The sequence below is a fragment of the Nomascus leucogenys genome, chromosome 24 (assembly GCF_006542625.1).
Source record: "Nomascus leucogenys isolate Asia chromosome 24, Asia_NLE_v1, whole genome shotgun sequence".
Taxonomy (NCBI): Eukaryota; Metazoa; Chordata; class Mammalia; order Primates; family Hylobatidae; genus Nomascus; species Nomascus leucogenys.
Genome location: NC_044404.1, coordinates 13605704 through 13629801, shown reverse-complemented (window position 1 = coordinate 13629801; position 24098 = coordinate 13605704). Strand labels below are relative to the sequence as shown.

The window sequence follows — 24098 nt, the reverse complement described above, 5'->3', positions numbered from 1 at the left end:
AGGAAGGTTACACATGGGAAGTCGGGGAATAGAAATGGGGGGTGGGAGTTAAAATAAGGTAGAGAGGGACTTTATGTGGATCAGTGATAATAACTCAATCCTCTATTTGACAAAGAAGAGGGAGAAGGAAGAGGAAGAAAAAGAAAGTGGGATAAAGGATCAGAAAGGGAGGAAAATAGAAAAAATTAGAGTATGACTCCAGGGTAGACCTGTTTTGTTGTCACTGAGTTGGTTGGTTGGTTTGTCTGTTGTATTTTTCATGTTTCGCCAAGTTGGCCAGACTGGTCTCGAACTCCTAGCCCGAAGTGATCAACCCGCCTCGCCCCCCAGAGTGCCGGGACCACAGGCACTCTGAGCCACGTGAGCCACCACGTCCAGCCCCCACATTGCTTCTGGCCTCCATTGTAGACCTCCCAGACGGAGCCGGCAGAGCGCTCCTCACTTCTTCCAGACACGGGCGGCCGGCAGAGCGCTCCTCACTTCCCAGACGGGCGCCAGCAGAGACGCTCCTCACTTCTCCCAGACGATAGGGCCGGGCAGAGCGCCCCTCACTCCCAGACAATGGTGCCGGCAGAGGGCCCTCACTTCCCAGACGGGCGCCGGCAGAGGCCCTCACTCTTCCCGGACGGCCGGCAGGCGCTCCTCACTTCCCGGACGGGCGCCGGAAGACTCTGTCTCAAAAAATAAAATAAAATAAAATAAAATGAAAAATATAAAAAATAAAATAAAAATTTAAAAAATGCACCCACGTACAATATTTTAGTTCCCACGTGTCCAGAAGAAAGTTTATCCATCCCACTAACCAGGCCTTCCCTAAGAGCAAAGATGGAAGTCCACATTCTCAGATGGCCCTGAGCCACAGGAAGGGCAAGGGGTGGGACCAAAGAAGATCCTCTTGGGCTGCCTGACTTCCCTGAGTGTACGCATCAGCTCAGCCCGAATTGGGGCGAGGATCTCCCAATTGACACGACCCCTGTTGTCAAGACTCTCCAGAGGGGCAGGATACAACTCCAGGCCTAACTTGCTCAGCCTGCCTGTGTGACGCAGCAGGTCTTTCAGAGCATTCGTGGAGGTCTCATTTCCACGAAAGTAGAAGGTGGTGAGCTGGGAGCAGCGGCTCAGGGCAGGCAGGAGGACCCTGAGTTGGGGGTCCTGGATCCGACAGTCCTCTAAGACGAGGGTCTTGAGAGTAGCAGCAACTTTCTCCAGCAGAACTCCAAGGGGCTCAAGATTGGTGGTCCACATTAGGATATAAGTCAGACGCAGCTCCTTTAGCTGACTGAGGCTTGGGTACTGAGACAGACACTCCATGTCCTCATCAGCTAGGTAAGCATTACAGAATGTAAAGGCCCATAAGGGGTTCTTAAGGTACCTGCGGAGAGCAAGAAGTTAGTTATGGGCAATGGTGCCAGTTAGAGGAGGGGGGTGGGAAATAATCTCAATGGTAAACTTGAAGTGGGCATTGAGTAATTCTGCACCTTACTACAACACAGGTGTTATAGGAACCTGCAATGGGGAAGCCTGTTTCACCCAAACACAAGTTTGTTCCCATCATCAGATGATGGTCCGCATGCAAGGTGCTGCCTGATGAAGACTCAGATCATTCAGGGGCAGCTCCATTTTAGGCTCAGTCCTTTCACCCTTGCCTGTGTGATAGGTACCACTCTCACGCCTACTCCTCACCCTCCATCCCAGAAGCATGCACTTCTCATATCAATTACCTTTCCTAGAGTTCAAAGCAACGTTTTACAGACAGGGAATTAGAGACAGGGTCATTGGTGTTTACTAAGCTGCTGAAGACAGAGCTGCTGCTGTGAAATGCACAGGTTTCATGCACTTTCTTTTTTTTTTTTTTTGAGACAGTCTCACATTGTAACCTGGGCTGGAGTGTAGTGGCACAAACTCAGCTCACTGCAACCTCCACTTTCCTTGCCTCAGCCTCCCAAGCAGCTGGTATTACAGGTGCCTGTCACCATGCCCGGTGACATTTTTTTTGTATTTTTAGTAGAGACGGGGATTCACTGTGTTGGCCAGGCTGGTCTCGAACTCCTGACCTCGTGATCTGCCTGCCTCGGCCTCCTGAAGTGCTGGGATTACAGGCATGAGACACTGCGCCTGGCCACTTTCCCTTCTTTCATACCCTCCTCTGGATGAAGAATATGTTTTCATCATACTAACTTTATACACTCTTCCTCACAAGGAATTCACAAATGCACCCTCACTAGATCTGAACCCCCAACTAACTGGCTCCCTACACATCTCTCTCTGTAGCATCTACCCCAGGCCATCCCTCTGCCCTTATTTGAGTGGTCTTGTGATACCCACTTCAGGATATAGAGCACTGAACAGCATAATGAGTTGACATTCTAGCATCCCATTCCCTGTGACATCACCAGTGGCTGGCACACAGTAGATGCCCACTAGCGTTTACTGTGAAAAAGAACAAAAGTCTGTGATATGGTCTGCAGAGAAAGCTCACCATCATTTCTTACCTGAGCAGGTGCTCCAGGTGCTCTTTGATGTTACTGATCTTTCTTATATAAAGCATCTGGGGGTAGTACAGGCAGAGGAATGGAAAATCCAAGTCAGGAATGAACTGCTGTTGGCTGCTCATGTATATCTCACATCCATAACCGAAGGCTAAAAAGAGTTTGCGAAGATTGCTCATCTGGCTCAGGTAAGGGGCAAACTTTCCTGTTTTATTCAGAGAGAACTTTTTCCAGACTTCCAACTCCTGGATACTGTCTGGGTATATCCTTTCCAATAAATTTCTGAAACTTGAAGTGGGCATCGAGTAATTCTGCACCTTACTACAACACAGGTGCACTAGACCTCTTCTGTAGTGGATCCACCCATAGAGGTAGCTCAGGCATTCATCCAGCGTAATTTCCTTTAGGCACAGGTCTATGAACACCTTCAAGGGCTGGTGCTCTCCCATCCTTGGACAGTCCTCCACTGTCTGCCTCTTACTCATGGCCTCTGGGGAGCAGGAGAGGACCTTGACTCCAGACCATATGGCCCAGAAACTCTCATCAACATCCCGCAAATCCAGCACTTGAAGTTTCCACCTCCTGTGAGTAACATAGGGGAAAAGCTCAGAATGAAGGCAAGGACCCACCCCTGACCTGAGCTTTCACTCCACATCCAGGACATCAGTCAGCTGCTCCTGTCCTCAGTGCTCCTCCTTCTGTCTCTTCTCCATCCCGTTCCCCCTTGGATTCTGCCTGGTACCCACTTCTAGTACCTTTACCATCCAGTGAGAGGAAGCAGGCTCCTGTTTCCTCGGTGGACCCTGTATGGTGAGCAGTCCTTTCCCAGAAGAGCTGGGCAATGCCTAGGGCCTCTCATGGGCACCATCAGAAGCCTCTGAGCCACCCTAACTCCACAAACCCCACCGCTCCTCCTGAGCCAGCTGTCCCTTCCCTGGAGGCCTGGACCCTTCCCCCCAGGCCACCTGAGTCACCTCACCTGGGGCGAACCTTCTGGGCCACCAGTGTATCAAGTCCCCTCAGGACAGCTTGCAAGGTCTCCAGATGAGGTGTCTTCATCAGGGATCCCAGAGGGAGGCAGATGAAGGGCCAGGCCTGCACCATCAGCTTCAGGGCCTCAAAACGTCTCATCCTGAAGGCCTCCATGAACATCAGAGGGAAGACCTCCCTGGGCAGCTGGTCCAGGGTGAAGATGGTCAAGAGCTGGTTCCTCAGCAGGCTCTGCCCTGCCAGCTGCAGGAGTCTGGATGGGGACTGGAGGCTCATTCTGACAAATCTGCAAGGAAAACTCTAGAGGACAATCAAGCGAAAAGGCAAGTTTCTCGGGCCATTCCTCAGCAACCCCCACTTCTCCCAGGGCCAAAGTCATTTCTCTAGCATGTGTGAAAGAGCCCTCAGTTTACTCCAATTCCTTTCTGCAATAAGTGGCCACAGAAACCTAGTTCTACCCTTGTGGTACCAAGAAGAGTGTGTCCCGACTTCTAAAGAGCAGGCAAGATCACTCCTACTCCATGAATTATTAGCCACTGCTGCAATAAACTCATAGCACTGGCAAATGTTACCGAGGATCTCTGAAGCTCACATCTCATGCCCAGCTAATCTTTTATTTTTTGACTTTTTGTAAAGACAGTGGGTTTCACTATGTTGTCAAGGCTGGTCTTGAACTCCTAGACTCAAACATTCCACCCGCCTTGGCATCCCAAAGTGCTGGGATTACAGGTGCAATCCTCTTCCCAGCCTCATTGAAAATTTCAGTAAGAAGCTTTGAAAGCTATGTGATAGTGTTATGCATCATTCGCAAGACACAGATGTTTCCAATACACACCTCTTACACATATTAAAAATGAACTGCTTTGGCTGGGTGCAGTGACTCACACCTGTAATCCCAGCACTTTGGGAGGCAGAGGCATTGGATCATCTGAGTTCAGGAGTTTGAGACCATCCTGGCCAACACGGTGAAACACTACCTCTACTAAAATTACAAAAATTAGCCAGGTGCAGTGGTCTGCACCTATAGTCCAAGCTACGAGGGAGGCTGAGGCAGGAGGATCACTTGAACCCAGGAGGCACAGGTTGCAGTTAGCTGAGATTATACCACTACAATCCAGCCTGGGAAATTGGCTAGATTCAAAAAAGAGAGAGAGAGAACTACATTGGATTAGACTTCTTAAGCTCCACCCAGTTAATCATGATTGGATTTTTGTCTTTCTTCCAGATTAACTATCAAATTAGATATTCATCCATGAAAGTGAAAGATTTAGGGATAGGGTGAAAGTCCAGGACTCATTCACTGATTCACTCCATAAACATGGAGTTTGACTAATATGTGTCCTTCATAGTCGTGAGTGTGAGATGGGGAAGGGTTGAATCTCTTCCTGACAATAGACAGAAAGAAAAAAACTTGAAAGTATCCTTGTTGAGAGATCCTTGGCCACATCAAATTTATCAAAATATTTCAGAGTTAAAACAGTTTTACAAAGACAGACATGACAGTCCCTAAGAAAACACAGTAGAAATCTTCATCTATCCAACAATCACGTGGGTGGTATAATTTAATTTTTTTTTGTGTTGGGGGAGTTGAGTCTTACTTCGTCGCCCAGTGGTGCCATCTCGGCTCACTGTAACCTCTGCCTCCCAGGTTCAAGTGATTCTTATGCTTCAGCCTTCCATGTAGCTGGGATTACAGGCATGCACCTCCACACCCGTGTCTCCATTTGGGTGGAAGAGTTACAATGAGGATGTGATTGGTTTAAAATTAAGGTCAAAGATCCTCTTTGGTTAAGATTTTTTTTCTTTAATAGAGTCTCACAATGTTGCCCAGGCTGGAGTACAGCAGTGGTGTGAGCATGGCTCACTGCAGCCTCAATCTTCCGGGTTCAGTTGTTTCTCCCAGGTCAGTAACCCATACAGCTAGGAATATGGATGCATGCCACCATGCCCAGCTAATTAAAAAACATGTATATTTTGTAGAGGCCGAGCACCAGTGGCTCATGGATATAATACCAGCACTTTGGGAGGCCAAGGCAGGTGGATCACTTGAGGTCAGGACTTTGAGACCAATCTGGCCAGCATGGTGAAACCCCACCTCTACTAAAAATACAAAAATTAGCCAGGCAAGATGGCAGTTGGATGTAATATCAGATACTCAGGAGGCTGAGGCATGAGAATTGCTTAAGCCTGGGAGGCAGATGTTGCAGTGATTTGAGATCGTGCCACTGCACTCCAGCCTTGGCAACAGAGCGAGACTCCATCCCCCCTTCAATAAAGAATATTTTATAGAGATGGGTTTTTGCCATGTTGTCCAGGTTGGTCTCAAATCCCTGGGCTGAAATGATGCTGCCGCCTTGGTCTCCCAAAGTGTTGGGGTTAAAGGCATGAGTCACTGCTCCCTTCAAGAATTTTGAAGTGACATAAACCAAAGCACGATCCAATTTTTTGAAATAAAGACAAAACTGCATTTAGAGGAAACAATTCAAAGCTTCAAATTGTTCATATGAGAGAAAAAACAAAACCAAACAAGATATAACTCTATGCCATCTTAGGCTGCACTGTCACCATCCCAGACTAGCTGACTGTAGGTCAGATGGGAGTGTCCTTACAGAGATTAGTGACTTACCAGATCTGGACTCAGTTTGCAGGGTGCTCAGACCTCAGGAAGAACCAAGAAGGAACTCCAGGCTTGAAGACTTTGGGTCTCTTCTGTGGGTCTTTAGAAGCTTTTATTGACCTTTCTAATCACAACTCCCACCCACACCCCTCCACGTATCCACTGCTAGCTTCCAATCAAAAAGTGATATCTGATTGCATTTCTGAAGCTCCACCCAGTTAATCCTGATTGGATTTTTGGCTCTCCCCAGATTAATGGATTGAATCTGATATACATTCATCTCAGATATCCATATTAAGTTCATGAATCAAGAAATTGACAGTGTTAGGGATAGAGTGGAAATCAAGAATTCATTCATTCGAGGCCAGGCGAGGTGGCTCACTCCTGTAATCCCAGCACTTTGGGAGGACAAGTTGGGTGGATCACCTGAGTTCAGGCATTCAAGACAAGCCAGGCCAACAAGGTGAAACCCCGTCTCTACAAAAATACAAAAATTAGCCAGGGATGATGGCGTGTGCCTGTAATCCAGCTACTCAGGAGGCTGAGGTGGGAGAATCGCTTGAACCCAAGAGGCAATGGTTGCAGTGAGCCAAGATTGCACCATTGCACTCCAGTCTGGGTGACAGAGGGAGACTTTGTCGAAAAGAAAAATTCATTCATTCATGAACTTCACAAACATTGATGGAATTTTACTAATATGTGACCTGCATAGTCCTGAGTTTGAGGCAGGGAAGGGTCTAATCTTTCGCAGACATTAGACAGAAAAATAAAATCTGAAAGTAGTATTGTTGGGAGATCTTTGGCCACATCAAAATTCCAAAAATGTTTTATAGTTAAAATAGCTTTATAGAAACAGAGGAGTCGTCTCTACAAAATCAGAATAAAAATCTCCACGTATTGAATGGTCTTGTGGGTTTTATATCACCTAAGGTAGCAGTTTTTTCACTCCTGCTGGTGGAAGAGAGGTGCCACTGAGGGCTTGAGTGGTCTCAGGGCTTAGGTTAAGGCTACTCTGGAAGAAATTGCAACCATACTTATAAACTTTATAAATTTAATCAGTGAAGAAGGGAGGGGGAGAAACAAAAATAAACCAAGCTTGCAGCGCATTCAGCATTCATCATGGGGTCAGCTTGCTCTCTGACCTGCTTCCTCATGGCTGCTGGCAGCCAACTGTCCCCAAATCATGTGGACCTTAGATTACAGTTCCCCTTAACTCCCCTGCAGACAACGATTTAAGCCTTGTGAAACATTAACTTTTTCATTGGACATATTCTTTCAGGTTCTGCATGTCAGTGAAACTACTGATGCCAGCTGATGTGAAGGGCCCTGCAAGGCACCAACTCACCAAGGAATGCAGTTTCGACATCCTGATGACTTCATCCCTCTTACTGCCACCAAACTGCACCAACTTTCCAGCCCCTTGCTATCCACGATCCTCTGAAAACTCTCAGTACTTCTTGGGGAGATGAATTTGAGCGACTCCTCCCAGCTTTTCATTTTGCCACGTTGTGATCATTAAACTCTCTGCTGCAAACCCTGCTGTCTCAGAATATTGGTATGCTACTGTGCTGCAGGCATAGGAACCTGATGGTCCTGTAAAAAAGTCGTGTCAAAATTACAAAGGGAAGTGAAGGTGGAGGCTAGTCAGGGTTGAGCTGTGTGTTTTAATGGGATCCTGGGAGTGAACCAAGACTTGGTAAACATGTTGGGGGTTAGTGAGGGCGTGGAGGCGGAATCTTTCCAACACTGCACTGAGGCCCCCTTGGTTTTGATACTTGTGACCAAGAATGAGTCTTCCAAAACAATGTATGTAATTCTCCTGATTTTTCCTTTCAAAACCTTTGTCTTCCTTTACCTCCCTGAATAATCTCACATCTATTCCCATTGCTTTGCTCATTTCATAATAAAAATCATTTTTTTTAAAGAATCTCTTTCCTGTGAAATAGACCATATATTTTATTGTCACACAAGATGAGTAGCCATCCATCATTCCAGTCCCACCACTTACAGGCTGTGTGGCCTTGAAAAATTCTCCCTCTCTCTTTGAATCTGTCTCTTTCTCCATCAAATGTGTAGAAGGATAATCTCAATTGTCAGGTAAAAATGCTGAGCCCAAAACATGGGGCATAATAAACCCTCCATAAATGTTGGCTACTTTTGTTGACATTCAAAGGCAACAGGCATAATCAGGAAAACAGTTGAGGCCACAGGGGATAACTCAGCCCTAAGGCAGAGTCCTCTCCTGTGCCAGCCACTCCCTCTGCCAGGACACAAGCTTCACATCCACCCCAGGAAGAAGTAAGAGCAAGTCCTGCTGACTCTGCCTCCAGGACATCCCCATGCTGTCCATGGCCACTCAAGTGGACACCAGGACCTCCTGTCCGGACAGTGCAAGAATCTTCCAATGCGTGTCCCTGCCCTCTGGTTACCTCCCCCAGGGAACACAGTCCCCTCAGCCACCACGGGGATGTGGAAAATAGGCTTCAAGTGGCCTCACAACCCTAATCCCAAACTGCCAATGACCCCTGAGCCACCTTTGCCCCTGGCTGCACCTCTCCAGTCTCATCTCCCTGAGCCAATTCACAACCTGCCACTTCAGACACTGGTCTTCTCATTCTCTGTGTTTCCCCTAAAGCACATGACTCAGAACTGGGGTCTGAGTCACTGGCCAGTCAAGGCCAAATGCTGGATCAATGAGACAGGAGGAGGCCAATGACTCCAGGCCCCAGGTGAGTGGAAGGGAGGCTTTTATGAACTGGGGGCTATGGGAGAAGCGCAGGCCCAGTGGGCATCCCTACAATGACCTCATGGTGTTTACGTGTTTATGTGTGTGTGGTCAGCTAGGAAGTCACAGCTCCCCAGCATGGCTCCATGGCAGAGAAAAGTAAAATATCCCATGTCTCTAGCAGGGCAGCTTTCCCGTGGGTCCAGCAAGAAGGCATGGGATCTGTGGATAGGAGGCCTCTGGGAAAAACCCCACCTTTGAGGATAATGTTAAAAGCTGAACTTGAGACCCTGAGAATCCGATGTCCTTCCCACTCCCCACAGGGCTTCTCTTGATCTGGCCCTGACTCCCAGATGCAGAAGCCCAGGGAGGAGCTGGGAGACAGGGAAACTTGCTGGGACGCTCCATGCATTTGTCTCCATGAGGGTCCCCAAACCCAGGCTCCTGCAGCATCAGGGAGGCTCAGAGTTCCTGTGTCTGCCTGAAGGAAGCCTCATTTGCATGGATCCATGTAAGTTCTGAGATTCCTTCCCACACGTGGCCACCTGCAGGTGCCCCATAAATTCATCTTCCCAAGAAGAGCCAATGGGGATGGGCAAGGACCCCAAACCTGCTCCCAGCCCCACATCCACAGGACGGAGAGGGATCACCTGAAGCACAGGCCAGGGGGTGAGTCCTGACCCCACTGTCTCCTAATCCCAGAGGGCAGTGGAGTGGCCACAGGCACCCCACCAACTCCTCATGTACCCCAAGCCCAAGATGAACAAACTCCCCGACTCACTGGCCCATCCCAACTTAAAAAAAAGGCAGGACCACTGTCCAAGGGGGAGAAGACGCCGGCTGCCCCTGCGGTGCTGTGCCCGGGAGGAAGACGATCACGGTTCAAACAGCCTTGGCAAGTTGTTTCAAAGAAATAAAGCCCTTGGATTCGCAGTGTTTTGAGTCACATTGCACTTAGCAAATGTTCGTTTTACTGTTTTTCACTTACCTGTATATTTACATTCAGCGGTGAGAGACCTCTTCATATTCCAACAAAAAGTGATTAAAGGAATCTAATTGGGACATCTGTGATTATCCCCATGGAGTATTATGATTGCTCTGCACCGTGCAGCCTGCACAGTCATTTTTCTGACCGGGACGGCAGTGCTGAGCCTGGTGTCCTCTGCTGAGTTCATTTTCCAGCTTCCTTGCATTTGATTTGTCTTCCCTGGTAGCACCCGGAGTTGCAGGAAGCAATCCCAGGTACTCAGTAAATGTTTTTGAATGAATCAAGGGGAGAAGAGGCAGGGGGAGGCACAGGGTGTGGGAGGAGCCACATGTGCCAGATTCTTCTCTTCAGGCGTGTCGCAGAGAGTCCCCTCCAGGCACTCTTGTTGGGTCTCAGTGCTGGACATCGGAGGATTTTTCTGACTGAGGATCATTGTGTCCCTTCTGGATCCACTGGAAAGCTCTGGGCAGCCAGATGAGCCTTGGTTTGACTTCCATCCTCCATGATTTTCCCTTTGCTTGTCGGAGGAGGTTTGGAATAACTTGGGTGACAGGGACTCTGAGCCAGACCCCACTCTCTTTCATTCCCTCCTGAAAAGCCCAGTCCTCCCAGTCCCATAAGGCTCTGACCAGTGGAAAGACGGAGCGGCACAATTTCCAAAGAGAATCCTTTCCTTGGGCTTATGCCACAGCTGCTTCCCTCTGACCTGCCGCTTGTCTTTGGATCCAGGATGGACACTCGCCACCCGCTCTTCCTCTCCTGGGACTCCCCACTCTCCTGACTCTGTGCCCCTGGGGCAGGATGGGGCAGCCACTAAAACCTCATGCAGACCAGGGCACATAAAGGGTCTTGGGAACTCACAGTCCCAAGTCCAAGCCCCAGTGCCCCCATGGTCTCACACACAAGTCCCTGCCTTTCAGAGACACAGCTCTATGAGAGCCAGAGAACCTGGCTGCCTGCCCTGCTGCCACCTCCCTCCTTCCCCTTTATTTCAGCCCCATCATCTCCTCCGGGTCACTCCCCTTCTTGGCCCCACTCCTACTTTTAGTCCCTCTGGCTCTGTCCAGCCTGGAGTGAGGGTGAACATCGCCTCCCACCCTAGGCTCTGGGCACCTCCCTCAGCATCAAGTGTCTGCTTTTAGGGTGACCTTGTCCTCGGACTTGGTTGGAGGAAGCAAGAGAGGAAGCCCCTGGTTTAGTGCACGATGTTCATGGATCTGATCTGGAATCAGACCCTGTTGAGGACTAGAGAAGGGCAACAGGGCCAGAACAGAGATTTTGGCTGTTAGAAATGCACAGAGGGCGAACAGCTCAGGCTAAGAAGAGACCTGACTCATACAGAAACAGACTTACTGCATTCCAGGTGCAACCTTGTCAGCTCTAAGGCTGAGCCAGGGGAGCCTGGGAAGGGATGGCCCCTGCACCGGGACCTTTCCCAGGACCCCTTCTCAGCCTGGCACCTGTAGGAAGACCAGAGGAGTCAGGTCTCCTTCTGCATGCCAGACAGGGTCACCCTCCAGCAGTCCCAGGGGCCTCTTTAGGGCCAGAGCAGCAGCTGAGGAACTCCCTGCTTTATGGCTTCTCATGTTCACCAAAATAGCTCAGGAGAATTTTGGGAGAATTCCTTAATGACTGCTCTGGGGTGAGGGTGTCCCAGCACTGTGGCCATGTTCTGTTGTTCAGGAGATTTGGGCTGATGTATCCAGGATGCATAAAGAGACGCCTGCCTTGACAGCTCAGGCTGGAGGAGGGAAACAGAAGCTCAGAAATATTCTAGAGACCCTGAGCAAGGGCCTGGGGGAGCTTTGGTATTCCGGTGGAGAGTCTGTGAGTGGAGAAGGGGTCAGGTCATCTTCTCAGAGGGGCTCTGAAGGCTGCTCTGAGTTTAACAGCAGATGAGTGCCTTGAGAAGAACAGGTGACAGGATGTGGTAGAAATGCCCCCAAGTGCGGGATTCTCGCTGGGGTCCTGGGGGTGGCGCTGGACCTTCTGAATTGGGCAGGAAGGGAACGTCTGTCAATCAGTTATTTTCAACATTTAGATTATTGAACCCCTTAGGGGATCCTCTGAGCCCTCACCTGAGGGGGCTGCCAATCCTTTGCTTCCTGAACATGGGCAGGTTCCTCTCCCCAGCCAAGTCTCAGGGTCACCACGTTCAAAATGAGGACTATAGCAACATGCCTTAGATTCTTCGTGAGGGAGAGCTGAGATCTTGGATGAATGGTACCAGTCCCTACTGTGCCTTGTGGTTGCTCAATCAACAGAGACACTCACGATCACCTTTGATGCTGAGCTCAACCTCAGCCTCAGGCTCACAAAGTGAGGGCAGGTGAAGTAGAAGTTGCACTGAGCACGTTTCAGTTTAACTCGACTGCACACATAGCAGGGCATTGATAGTGAGGTCGGAAATGTGGAGAAAGAACATTTACAGAAATATTCCACGATAGAGAACATCCTTCAAAGTACTCCAGTTTTGGAAGCCAGTGGCATCTCCGAGCTGTTTGAGTTTCATATGGAACGAGAGAGAAAGGCCTGGAGGACTTTCTGGAGGCGGGGGATGTTCTTGCTACTTTGTGCCCTAAAATATCAGAAGAATCACTGTGTGATCCTGCTTAGGATGGGAGCCATCCCTGAACTTAGCAGATCTTTTAACATGAAATAGAGCTTCCAGCTTTTGGGGGGGGGAAATGTATTGTATGTTTGCACGCAATACAACCATATGTGTGCACCATTCTTAAAGACAGGAAGGCTGAGTTTCTCTTTCTTTCTTTCTTTCTTTCTTTCTTTCTTTCTTTCTTTCTTTTTCTTTCTTTCTTTCTTTCTTCTTTCTTTCTTTCTTTCTTCTTTCTCTCTTTCTTTCTTTCTTTCTTTCTTTCTTTCTTTCTTTCTTTCTTTCTTTCTTTCTTTCTTTCTTTCGTTTCCTTCTGTCTCTCTCTCCTTCCTTCCTTCCCTCTTTCTTTCCTTACTTTCTTCCTTCCTTCCTTCCTTATTTTTGAGACAAGGTTTCACTCTGCTGCCCAGGCTTGAGTGCAGTGACATGATGACAGCTCACTGGAGCGTCAGCCTCCTGGGCTCAGGTGATCCTCCCACTTACACATCTTGGGTAGCTGAGACTACAGGTGCACACCACCGTGCCTGGCTAATTTTTTGTATATATATTTTTTGAGACAGATTTTTCTACGTTGCCCAGGTATATCTCAATCTCCTGCTCTCTAGTAATCTGTTCTGCCTTGGCGTCTCAAAGTGCTGAAATTACAGATATGAGCCACTACACATGGCCTGAGTTTTCTTTGTATGCCTAATGGTGTCACTTTTATCAGAATCTCTCTGTTAAATATTAGGGACAAGAGAGGACTTTAAGGATAACAGAACATTAAGTATCAAAATACACTGGGGAAGGGGCTGATGGGATTGATGAGGATGAAGGGCCCTGGGAAATGCCTGGGGCTGAGGATTGCTGGAAATGTCCCACTGTGGGAAGATCCCTGAATCTAAAGGAAAGGTTTCCAGACCATAGCGCCATGACAGGGAGACATGGACCCTTGTTCACTTTTCTCCCACATCCTGCAGAGCCCACAGCTTCCACTGTCCAAGGCTTCCAGCTTGGGAAAGTCTCCCTTTCCAGGTCTGACCACACTGCCTCTGTCTGGCCTCTGCTCCAGCTCAGATTCTCAGATTCCATCTTCCCAGGCTGATTTTCTGAGACAAGCCCATCATTTTTGTGAGTAAACACGCTTTCCCTTCTAGTAGGGGCCGCGACTGTATCTGTCTCCTCTGCCCTCAAAGACAATGTTGTGTTTGAAGAGTCTGCACTGTCTCTTTTGTAATTATTATCCTTTTAATTTTTAAACTCAATCTAGACAGTCTTTCAATCCTTCTGTCTAGACTCCCACAAAATACCCACCAGGTTTTCTGCGGTCTTGGTTCCTTTCCAGGGTTCTACTAGAATACCCAGTCCCATCCTGCCCAGCCTCCACCTCACTTTGTCATTCTGTCCTGATTTCCCTCAGTGAAGCCTTGACCGTAGTCTTGTGATCAATCACACCCTCAGTGGTTCCCCTCTTCAACCTGAACCCACATATGACCTGCCATGTTATAAAACATAAAACCCAGGTGACTGTTGGATAAAGGAGCTTTTTAATCCGTTTTCTTAGGGTTGACATCACCGTCTTTTTAAAGCTGTCTTAGCTCTGAAACGTTTTGATAATTTCAATGTGGCCAAATATTCTCCCATAAAGATATCATTAGGTTTTGTTTTTTCTTTCTAATGCCAGGAACAGATTAAACCTTCCATGTCACTGTGAAGGTCACATATTAGTCAAACTTCATCAGTGTTTGGGGAATAAATGAATTAATGAGTTTTGGACTTTCACCCTATCATTTATTCTTTCACTTTCATAAATGCACATCTAATTTAATCAGTGAATCAGAAGAAAGCGGGAAACTCAATCAGGATTAACTAGGAGGAACTTCGGAATCTAATCAGGTATCACTTTCTGATTGGAAGCTGGTGATTGAGAAGGGGAGGGTGTGGTTAGAAACATCAATAAAAGCTCCTGAGTTTGCCAAGGGGAGACCCAAAGCCTTGGTGCCTGGAGCTACTGCTTGGTTCTCTGAGACGTCCCAGCATCCTGCAAACGGAGTCCAGATCTGGTAAGTCACCACCTTCTTAGGAACATGCCCGTCTGATCTGCAGCCAGCCAGTCAGGGATGGTGACGCGCAGCCCAAAGTGGCACAGACAATTTCTTGTCTGTTTTTTCAATTAAACAGATGTAGGTTTTGATTTTTCCTCTGAATATACTTTTGACTTCATCCCTCAAATTTTGATTTGTGCTTCATTTTTCTCATTTCACAACTCTTATTGAAGCAGTTTTTTTTAAAAAGATATTAAAAATTTATGATTGGATGGATTTTTATGTCTTGACATGTGAAATTATTAGTTTCTGTGCCCTTCAGCCATAGTTCACACACTTGGTGGTGGTGTGATTTTATTAGTCAGGCTTCCATTTTTACAGAAACCTTAGATCTCCCGTACACCATTCTCAGTAGTCTTGTTCTGAACATGGGATTTATCTCTTCCCTTAGACTCTGTCCCTAAGTGGGTGATTGTGAGTATGTGGAAGGGATGTGTATTGGATCCTTCACCTGAGACTTAGTGTTTCCGTCCCTACCTACCAAGTGCTCTAGAATACTGCCACAATGCTTTTATAATTTCTCTTATAATTTTTCAAAATAAAAACAAATGACATTGATTTTAGGGGGTCACTTTATTCTTCCCCAAGCATGCTAATTGTGTAAACTGAGAATGCAGGCTGTGTGGGGCCACAGGACACTCTGATTCTCATTGTTTTAGGGTGGTAAGTAACAAAAAAATGTCCCTCAAAAAGGTGGAGCTTAGCTTTCAGGATCCTGAATGACAGATAGCGGTAATCCTGAGATTCAGTGGAGCAATGCGTAGAAATTAATGGGCCACTGGTCACCTTTTCCCCTCCTCGGTGTTTGGAAGACATTCTTTCTGGCAGTCGCAGGGGCACACATACAGATTTGTGGCCACCAAGTGGAGAATGGAATCGGGGGGAATGGAGGGCTTTTCCACCTCCACCAGAGCAATGAGATTGGCAACAGGAGGAGACGAGGTGATCGTATTTGGCTGAGAGTGATGCCTTTTCTATGGATTTGTCCTCTAGGGTTTTCCCTTGCAGATTCATCAAGATGAGCATCAGCGCCCCACCCAGACTCCTGGAGCTGGCAAGGCAGAGCCTGCTGAGGGACCAGGCCTTGGCCATCTCTGCCATGGAGAGGCTGCCCAGGGAGCTCTTCCCCACACTGTTCGTGGAGGCCTTCAGCAGGAGATGCTGTGAAACCCTGAAAATGATGGTGCAGGCCTGGCCTTTCACCCGCCTCCCTCTCGGGTCCCTGATGAAGTCGCCTCATCTGGAGACCTTAAAAGCTGTGCTGGAGGGAGTTGATGTGCTGCTGGCCCAGGGGGTTCGCCCCAGGTGAGGTGACCCAGGTGGTCAGGCGGGGAGGGCCCTGTTGTCCAGGGTAAGAACAGGCTGTTTCAGGAGGGGGAGGGGCACAGTGGAGGCCCAGAGGCTTCTGATGGTGCCAGTGAGGAAGCTCAGAGGGGCCTTGGCCATTGCCCAGCTCCTCTGGGAAAGGACTGCTCACCATGCAGGGTCCACTGAGGAAACAGGAACTTCTCCTCTAGTGGCACTGAAAGCTACAGGCAATGAGGATGAGGCAAAATCCAGGGGGAAAAGGGGTTGGACAAAATTAGAGAGGGAAAAGTGGCAGGGAGGGGAACAGCTGATGTCTGGGATGTAAATAAAAGCTCAGGTCCTTGCCTTACTTTGGAGCCTCTCTTCTCCTTTACCCACAGGTGGTCAAAACTTCAAGTGCTGGACTTGAGGAATGTGGATGAGAACTTCTGCAGCATATTGTCTGGAGCCACTGCATCCTTCCCGGAGGCTCTGAGTCAGAAGCACACAGCAGAGAGCTGTCCAGGGACAGGCGGGCAGCAGCCCTTGATGGTGTTCGTAGACCTTTGCCTCAAGAACAGGACACTGGATGAATGCCTCACTCACCTCTTAGAGTGGGGCAAGCAGAGAAAAGGCTTACTGCATGTGTGTTGCAAGGAGCTGCAGGTTTTTGGAATGCCCATCCACAGGATCATAGAGGTCCTGAACATGGTGGAGCTAGACTGTATCCAGGAGGTGGAAGTGTGCTGCCCCTGGGAGCTGTCCATTCTTGTGAAGTTTGCCCCTTACCTGGGCCAGATGAGGAATCTCCGCAAACTTGTTCTCTTCAACATCCGTGCATCTGCTTGCATTACCCCAGAAAACAAGGGGCAGTTCATTGCCCGATTCACCTCTCAGTTCCTCAAGCTGGACTATTTCCAGAATCTGTCTATGCACTCTGTCTCTTTCCTCGAAGGCCACCTGGACCAGCTGCTCAGGTGAGGAAGGATGGGGAGCTTTCTCTTCAGACCACAGCAGAGCCTTTCTTTGTTACAGTAAACACCAGTGGGTATGCACTGTGAGCCAGCCTGTGAGGAGGTAACAGTGAAGGGACACTAGAATGTCCACACATTGTCCTGTTAGTGGCTCTGTCCTGATATGGGTATCACACAACCATCCCAATAAAGTCAGAGGGATCTCCTGGGCTAGATGCTATAAAGAAGGTGCCAAGCTAGGAAGCTACTGCAGGGTTTAGATCTAGTGAGAGTGCATTTGTGAATTCCTCCCGAGGATGTGTGTCTAAGTTAAGATGATGGGGAACAGGGAGGCAAAGAGGGCACTAAAGAAGAGAATGCCCATCACACTCCTATATTTTAAAATATAAGGTCTATCCTCACCTGCCTAGTGAACAGGCAAAATCCTGTGTCTCCCTGCCAGCTCCCTGTTTTGAGCTCCAGGTCAGGTAATTAATTTATGGGAAATACATGATGATAGAATAGAGGGTGAGGGAGCAGGAGTGAAGAATGGTGAAAGTGAAAGAGGTTTGTTGTTGATACAGGCATGTCAGGGTTCCCTGTAGCCTGGCCACCCCAGCTGATGTTGCAGGATCCTGCCTGGGTTTGTCATTTATGCCTGTGTCTCCACTGGGCTCCTGTGGCCCAGAGATGTGGTTTCCTACCTGACACATGAGGAAAGGGAGGCTTAAAGTTCATGGACTTGATCCCGTCACCTCGGTGATGGTGAAGGACTGAGCCTCGATTGGGACTGCACTGAAGGAGCAGAGTCTCCATTCCCACACCCCAGGTGCTGACTATCCTCGGATGAACAGAGCAGCCTTGGATTGTGAACAGTGTCATCTCTCACCTTGAGGTCTTCCCCACCACTCTCCTCTAACTCCTTTTTGTTCTCTCCCAGGTGTCTCCAGGCCCCCTTGGAGATGGTCGTAATGACCGACTGCCTGCTGTCAGAGTCAGACTTGAAGCATCTCTCTTGGTGTCCGAGCATCCGTCAGCTAAAAGAGCTGGACCTGAGGGGCATCACACTGACCCATTTCAGCCCTGAGCCCCTCGCAGTTCTGCTGGAGCAAGTTGAGGCCACGCTGCAGACCCTGGACTTAGAGGACTGTGGGATCGTGGATTCCCAACTCGGCGCCATCCTGCCTGCCCTGAGCTGCTGCTCCCAGCTCAGCACCTTCAGCTTCTGTGGGAACCTCATCTCCATGGCCGCCCTGGAGAACCTGCTGCGCCACACCGTCGGGCTGAGCAAGCTAAGCCTAGAGCTGTATCCTGCCCCTCTGGAGAGTTATGACGCCCAGGGTGCTCTCTGCTGGGGCAGATTTGCTCAACTTGGGGCTGAGCTGATGAAGACACTGAGGGACTTAAGGCAGCCCAAGATCATTGTGTTCAGCACCGTCCCCTGCCCTCGCTGTGGCATCAGGGCCTCCTATGATGTGGAGCCCAGTCACTGCCTCTGTTGAATGCATGCCATCAGGGTGGATATATTTCAAGCTTTCTTCTGGTCATTTGGGAACCGAATCATAGGCCATGAGTGCATATTAAAGGGAGCACAGACCCATCATTTCAGATGCCTGTTCAGTGTGAACGGGAAAGGAACGGGGATGCAGGAGGGGCAGGACTTGGGGAAAAGTTGACTTGGAGTGGATGGGCTCTTTAGAGACCTGTGTCCCAGAGAACCAGAAATGGGAATCTGAATTGCTTGAGTGAGAATCAGGTAGGAGAGACACATGAGAGGGTTACCCCCGCACAGAGGGTTGTAATGGAACTGGAACGGTCACAAATAAAGGAAACGGAGTGGAAACTTTCTGGTGTCCTCCATAATTGCTTAATGTGGCTTAACAATTAAACAATTTAAACCTAAAAAAGTCCAGTTACTGATAGAGGAAATAACACACTGATTTGTCTGTGACTGATGAGGTTCAGCTCACAGAAATCAAGCCATCAAAATGAAATTTGATCATTTGGATCAATTCCCTCCTTTTCTTTACTTCTCTCTGGGCATCTGTTACCTTCCTGCTATTCTCTGTGCCTGTTTAGTGGGTTAATACACACGAGAGACACACACAGGGCCTGGAGCATTCTAAGTGGAAAGTGAGTATCAGCCACTGAAGTTAAGCCCCTTCAGGTGCCCTCATTCTGCCACGATGCAGAGACCCTGTTCACTCTCAATGGCTGCATTCACATCCCTCAGTTCCTGACCATTACATGTGCTGAGAAACGACTTCACAGCCCAAGGCGTGGCCCCTGCCCTGGAAGGGGAGCTCCACACTGTATGAGCAGGAGCCTCATGGCATCACCAACCCATGCCTGTCCTCATGGTGGGTAGCAGCCTTTGCTGAATTAAAGTAGTTGTGGCCAATAAAGACATCCAAATTCCCTTTTAGCAAAATGCTTGCATTATGTAGGCATATAATACCTATAACATCAATGACAGACCTTTGCTTAACTCCTCCTTTTTCTCCCTGTCAAGGAAGACTGGTGCACTGTGGTAGGAATCACACATCCTCAGACAGTGGATAACGATCAACTGCCTGTGGGTAGTTAATGATCACACCTGTGCTGAGGGACCCTCCAAAAAGGGCACCTAAGTGCAGAACCCCGCTGAGGACTCAGGGGCTGGTGTTTTTGGGCACGAAACAGCCAAGAGGCTCATTTTCTCTGTAAAATGAAGATGATGATGCCACCACCCTATGAGACCGTTGTAGGACCCAGTGAGATGGTGCATGGCTAGGACCTGGAATGGGGCCTGGCATACAGTAAGAGCTCAATACCTGCGTCTTGTTCTTTTTGTTTCCTTCCTAATAGAAGTCCCAGCATTCTTCACCCTTCAATCTCACCTTCTATTCCTGACAACAGGGAGGCAGGAGGAACCCAGGGCAGGCAACGGGGCTCAACTTCTACACACCACCACCACTTAATTGTGATTCCCCCAAACAGCAGAGCCTCAGCAGCCAGCAGAGGGTGGGGTGGGCAGGGCAGGACTGAGTTCATCTCTAGTGATCATGAGATAAAAATTTCCAACCCATGAGACTCATGTGCCCTCTGCTGGTTGGTCAGACGATCTGATGTAATTTATTGATGCAAACAGGATGATATTGAGTGGTATCTCCAAAAATCTGCTGTTATGTAAATGTTTATAGAGAATAAATAATTGTGATTTATATATAACACATTTTATATATATTGAATATATGTATATTGAAATTTTAACTTATAATGGGAATTTAGTATTTTAAAGTATGTAGTGCAATATTTTAAAAAGGTTTGTGGCCTTTTTAAAAGGCCAGTGGCTTAACTTCACGCAGTGGCTCACGCCTGTAATCGCAGCACTTTGGGAGGCCGAGGTGGACTGATCACAAGGTTAGGAGATAGAGACCATTTTGGCTAACTCGATGAAACCCCATCTCTACTAAAAATACAATAAACTAGCCGGCATGGTGGTGGGCATCTGTAGTCCCAGCTACTCGGGAGGCTGCGGCAGGAGAATGGCGTGAACCCAGGATGCAGAGCTTGCAGTGAGCTGAGAGCGTGCCACAGCACCCCAGCCTCGAGAACAGAGTGAGACTCTGTCTCAAAAAAAAAAAAAAAAAAAAGAAAAGAAAATGTTTGTGTTGGCCTGGGCAGCACATATACTAAAATTGGAATGATACAGAGAAGATTAGCAGGGCCCCTGCGCAAGGATGACATGCAAATTCGTGAGACGTTCCATATTTTTCAGGAAACAACAGATGCTGGAGAGAATGTGGAGAAATTAGGCACGCTTTGACACTGTTGGTGGGAGTGTAAATTAGTTCAACCATTGTGGAAGACAGTGTGGCGATTCCTCAAGGATCTAGAACTAGAAATATCATTTGACCCAGCAATCCCATTACTGGGTATATACTCAAAGGATTATAAATCATTCCACTATAAAGACGCATGCACACATATGTTTATTTTGGCACTGTTCATAATAGCAAAGACTTGGAACCAAACCAGAAGCTCTTCAGTGATAGACTAGATAAAGAAAACATGGCACATATTCATCATTCAATACTATGCAGCCATAAAAAACGATGAGTTCAGGTCCTTCTCAGGGACATGGATGAAGCTGGAAATCATCATTCTCAGCAAACTAACACAGGAACAGAAAACCAAACACCACATGTTTTCAGTCATAAATGGGAGTTGAACAGTGAGAACACATGGACACAGGGATGGGAATATCATACACCGGGGCCTGTCCGGGTGTGGGGGTGTTGGGGAGGGATAGCATTAGGATAAATACCTAGTGTAGATGACGGTTTGATAGGTGCAGCAAACCACCATGGCATATGCATCCCTATGTAACAAACCTGCATGTTCCGTACATGTATCCCAGAACTTAAAGTATATTTAAAAAATGCTTAATGTGGTTTTGAGTCTCAAATAAAATGACACCTTCAAAACTGATTTTGAAGATCAATGAATAAGAAATGCTCTCTTTTAAAAGTATTTAAATTTATAGAATTTTGGAGCTGGCAGGAAGTGCAATATTTTTAGGGATACATGATTTATTTTCTCAGAGCAGTTATAAGGTTGCAGTGAAGTTGAGCAGAAAGTAGATCATTCCCACATACTTCATGACCCCACACTAGCGTGGACTCCTGAAGGATCAACATCCTGCCCCAGCGGGGTCCATTTGCTCCAATGTATGAACCACATGAACCATCCTTATCACCCAAAGTTCATAATTAACATTAAAGGTTCACAGTTGGTGCTGTGTATTCTATGAGCTCTCATGAGTTGATGGTGACATGTATTCACTCTTATAGCATCATGCAGAGTAGCTTCAGTGCCCTAAAAAATCATCTGTTCTCTTTCTATCCTTCCCAAGGTACCCCGACTCCTGGCAACCCCTGGGCTTTTTACTGTGTCCATAGATTTGCCTTTTCCAGAATGTCATGTGGCCTTTTCATGTTGGCTTCCTTCACTTGGTTATGTGCATTTAAGCTTTTTTATGTCTTTTAGGACTTAATAATTTACACTGTCAGGATGCGCTACAGTAAACACATCCATTTATCTGCTGAAGAACATGTTGGTCCCTATTAAGTTTTGTCTATTGCGAATGTCTTGGTTAAAAACATCCAGGTTTTAGGTTTTCTCATTTGGGTAAATGCCAAGGAGCGTGGCTGCTGGACCACGTGCCTAGGTTGTGTCTGATAATGATTATTTTCCTTGACAATCTCATGTGGTAGACAGAGATTGTTTCTTCAAGGGTAGGGACTGTGTCTCTGTCACCCTGTGGTCCCACAGCAGAGCACGGAGCCTGGCAGGTGGCTGTAAATGCTTATTGATCACATAGTGCTTAGAAATCACTTTATAGCCACTACAATGCAAATGTCGGGCAGTCGACATGAGCTGCCACCAATAATACAAACACGTTGAATATGGATGAAGTCACCCTCCTGATGCCATGGTCACTACCTGTGTGTCACGGCAGTGCCGTCATCACATGGATGAGCTTCATCTGTTTTTTACAGATTTCCCCTCATGTAATACAGGACACAGTCTTTAAACAAGGAGTCACCAGGGTTCCTGATGGCCACTGGCCTGAGTCTGTCCCCTTGGAACTGAGGTCCCTCATAACTGCACTTACCTACCACAGGCGTACCTGTAAGCACCACTAGAGGGCGAGCATCTTCACCAAACCTGATGGACCCATGGAGTCTGATCTGAATGTCTCCCTGCTAGGCAGCGGTCCTCAGAGGAATCTTCTATCGAGTCCAGATGGAGGGAACTGGAAGAGTCTCCTCAAACCCAGGACCAACAAAGAGATTCCCTCCAAGATCCCAATTAGGGAGCCAGGACAGGGACTGAGAGGGAACTGGGAAGGGAAGGCACCGTAGGTCCCAAAACCTGGAACTGATGGAGAAGGTCCCCTCCAGAGACTGTTTGGAGAGAACCAGCTGGGAAGAATTAAAGTCTCTGAGATATTCCACCTAAGAGCTGGACATCTGAATTCAGGAAGACTTACCTGAGGCCTTCCCATGGTGCCACCGAGAAGAGCTCACGGGGCTCTTGCCAGTGCAGGATGCATTGGTTCCGGAGGCATCAGGAAGAGATCAGAGGTCCCCTTTAATCCCACTTCTAACACCAGTGACGTCCACTAAAAATCGTGGGGTCTACAGATTTAGAAAAAGGGAGCGTAATTTCTTCTAAAGGTTTCCAACCTGCTCGCTGGGAAATGGGCCTCCAGGCAGGACCTGAGGCAAGCGCTTGGAGGGAGGGAAGGTGACCAGGAATCTACGCTGAAGCTGTTGGCAGCCAAGTGTGCATATTCAGCAGGTTATTGGAGCAGCTATGAAAATTCACAGGGTGGGGGATGCATGCATGTATGGTCAGCAAATATACATGTCACATACATCCCAGCTTCACCTGGTGGTTGAGGCTTTACATTTAAATGCATTATAATTAGGTTCTCTACATCCAAAGGTGAAGTTGGGGCATGAAGGTCCCCAATTCCTATCTAAAGGGCCTGGGGAGTCACCTCCTACAAATCACAAAGTCCCCTCAGAGGAGGTTTATTTAACTCTATGAAAAGTGGCTCGAGGCCGAGCGCAGTGGTTCACACCTGTAATCCCGGCCCTTTGGGAGGCTGAGGCGGGCAGATCACTTGAGATCAGGAGTTGGAGACCAGCCTGACCAACATGGAGAAACACCATCTCTACTAAAAACACAAAATTACCTGGGCATGGTGGTGCACGCCTGTAATCCCAGCTACTCGGGAGGCTGAAGCAGGAGAATCGCTTGAACGCAGGAGACGGAGGTTGTGGTGAGCTGAGATCACACCACTGCACTGCATCGGGGAACCAAGATCAAAACTCAGTCTCAAAATACATAAATAAATAGATAAATAAATAGATAAATAAATAAATAAAATGAAGCGGCTTGTTTTCCAGCCTGACTCAGGGTGGCCCAGAGTCTTCTGATGGTGCTGGTGAGGAAGCTCAGGGAGGCTTTGGCCATTGTCCAGATCCTCAGAGGAAGGACTGCTCACCGTACAGGGTCCACTGTGGGAACAGAAACCTGCTTTTTCCCAGTGGAAGGTAAAGGGACTAGAAGTGGGGAGCAGTCTGAATCAAAAGAGAAAAGGGACCGAGAAAAGTCAGAGAGAGAACAGGGAGCAATGAGAATGAAAGCAAAGGTCAGGGATGGGTCCTTCTAAATTCTGAGCCTCTCCCTTACTTTACCTACAGGAGGTGGAAACTTCAAGTGCTGGACTTGCAGGATGTTGATGAGAATTTCTGGGCCGGATGGCCTGGAGCCTGGGCCCTGCCCTCCTCCCCAGAGG

At 48.0% G+C, this 24098-nt stretch overlaps 2 protein-coding genes and 1 non-coding gene across 4 annotated transcripts; 2 read left to right on the top strand and 1 right to left on the bottom strand.

The window, feature by feature from the left end:
- Positions 1-793: 793 nt before the first annotated feature.
- LOC100603241 (PRAME family member 33) lies at positions 794-6160 on the bottom strand. Its single transcript, XM_030805402.1, has 4 exons — positions 6106-6160; positions 3469-3779; positions 2493-3071; positions 794-1372 (listed from the first exon to the last, which is right to left on the bottom strand). The coding sequence occupies exons 2-4, from the start codon at positions 3753-3755 to the stop codon at positions 814-816; spliced, it is 1425 nt and encodes a 474-aa protein (XP_030661262.1). The 5' UTR covers positions 3756-3779; positions 6106-6160; the 3' UTR covers positions 794-813.
- Positions 6161-14427: 8267 nt separating this feature from the next.
- PRAMEF8 (PRAME family member 8) lies at positions 14428-18587 on the top strand. Of its 2 annotated transcripts, XM_004092193.3 has the most exons (4): positions 14428-14462; positions 15498-15809; positions 16193-16768; positions 17685-18587. In XM_004092193.3, the coding sequence occupies exons 2-4, from the start codon at positions 15523-15525 to the stop codon at positions 18244-18246; spliced, it is 1425 nt and encodes a 474-aa protein (XP_004092241.2). In that variant the 5' UTR covers positions 14428-14462; positions 15498-15522; the 3' UTR covers positions 18247-18587. The 2 variants fall into 2 exon arrangements, with proteins under 2 accessions (XP_004092241.2, XP_012353825.2); XM_012498371.2 differs by lacking the exon at positions 14428-14462 and having other exon boundaries at positions 15462-15809.
- Positions 18588-20394: 1807 nt separating this feature from the next.
- Positions 20395-20501, top strand: LOC115833080. The gene has a single exon (XR_004028531.1). It is a non-coding gene; the product is annotated as a U6 spliceosomal RNA (small nuclear RNA).
- Positions 20502-24098: the final 3597 nt, after the last annotated feature.

What these genes read in the sequence shown, in the direction of transcription:
- LOC100603241 (XM_030805402.1), bottom strand. Translation starts at nt 3,755, where the DNA reads ATGAGCCTCCAGTCCCCATCCAGACTCCTGCAGCTGGCAGGGCAGAGC. An exon ending in GCCCAGAAGGTTCGCCCCAG is followed by an intron (nt 3,072 to 3,468) that starts GTGAGGTGACTC and finishes TGTTACTCACAG; the next exon opens with GAGGTGGAAACTTCAAGTGC. An exon ending in CACCTGGAGCACCTGCTCAG is followed by an intron (nt 1,373 to 2,492) that starts GTAAGAAATGAT and finishes TGCTCTCCGCAG; the next exon opens with GTACCTTAAGAACCCCTTAT.
- PRAMEF8 (XM_012498371.2), top strand. Translation starts at nt 15,481, where the DNA reads ATGGATTTGTCCTCTAGGGTTTTCCCTTGCAGATTCATCAAGATGAGC. An exon ending in GCCCAGGGGGTTCGCCCCAG is followed by an intron (nt 15,810 to 16,192) that starts GTGAGGTGACCC and finishes CTTTACCCACAG; the next exon opens with GTGGTCAAAACTTCAAGTGC. An exon ending in CACCTGGACCAGCTGCTCAG is followed by an intron (nt 16,769 to 17,684) that starts GTGAGGAAGGAT and finishes GTTCTCTCCCAG; the next exon opens with GTGTCTCCAGGCCCCCTTGG.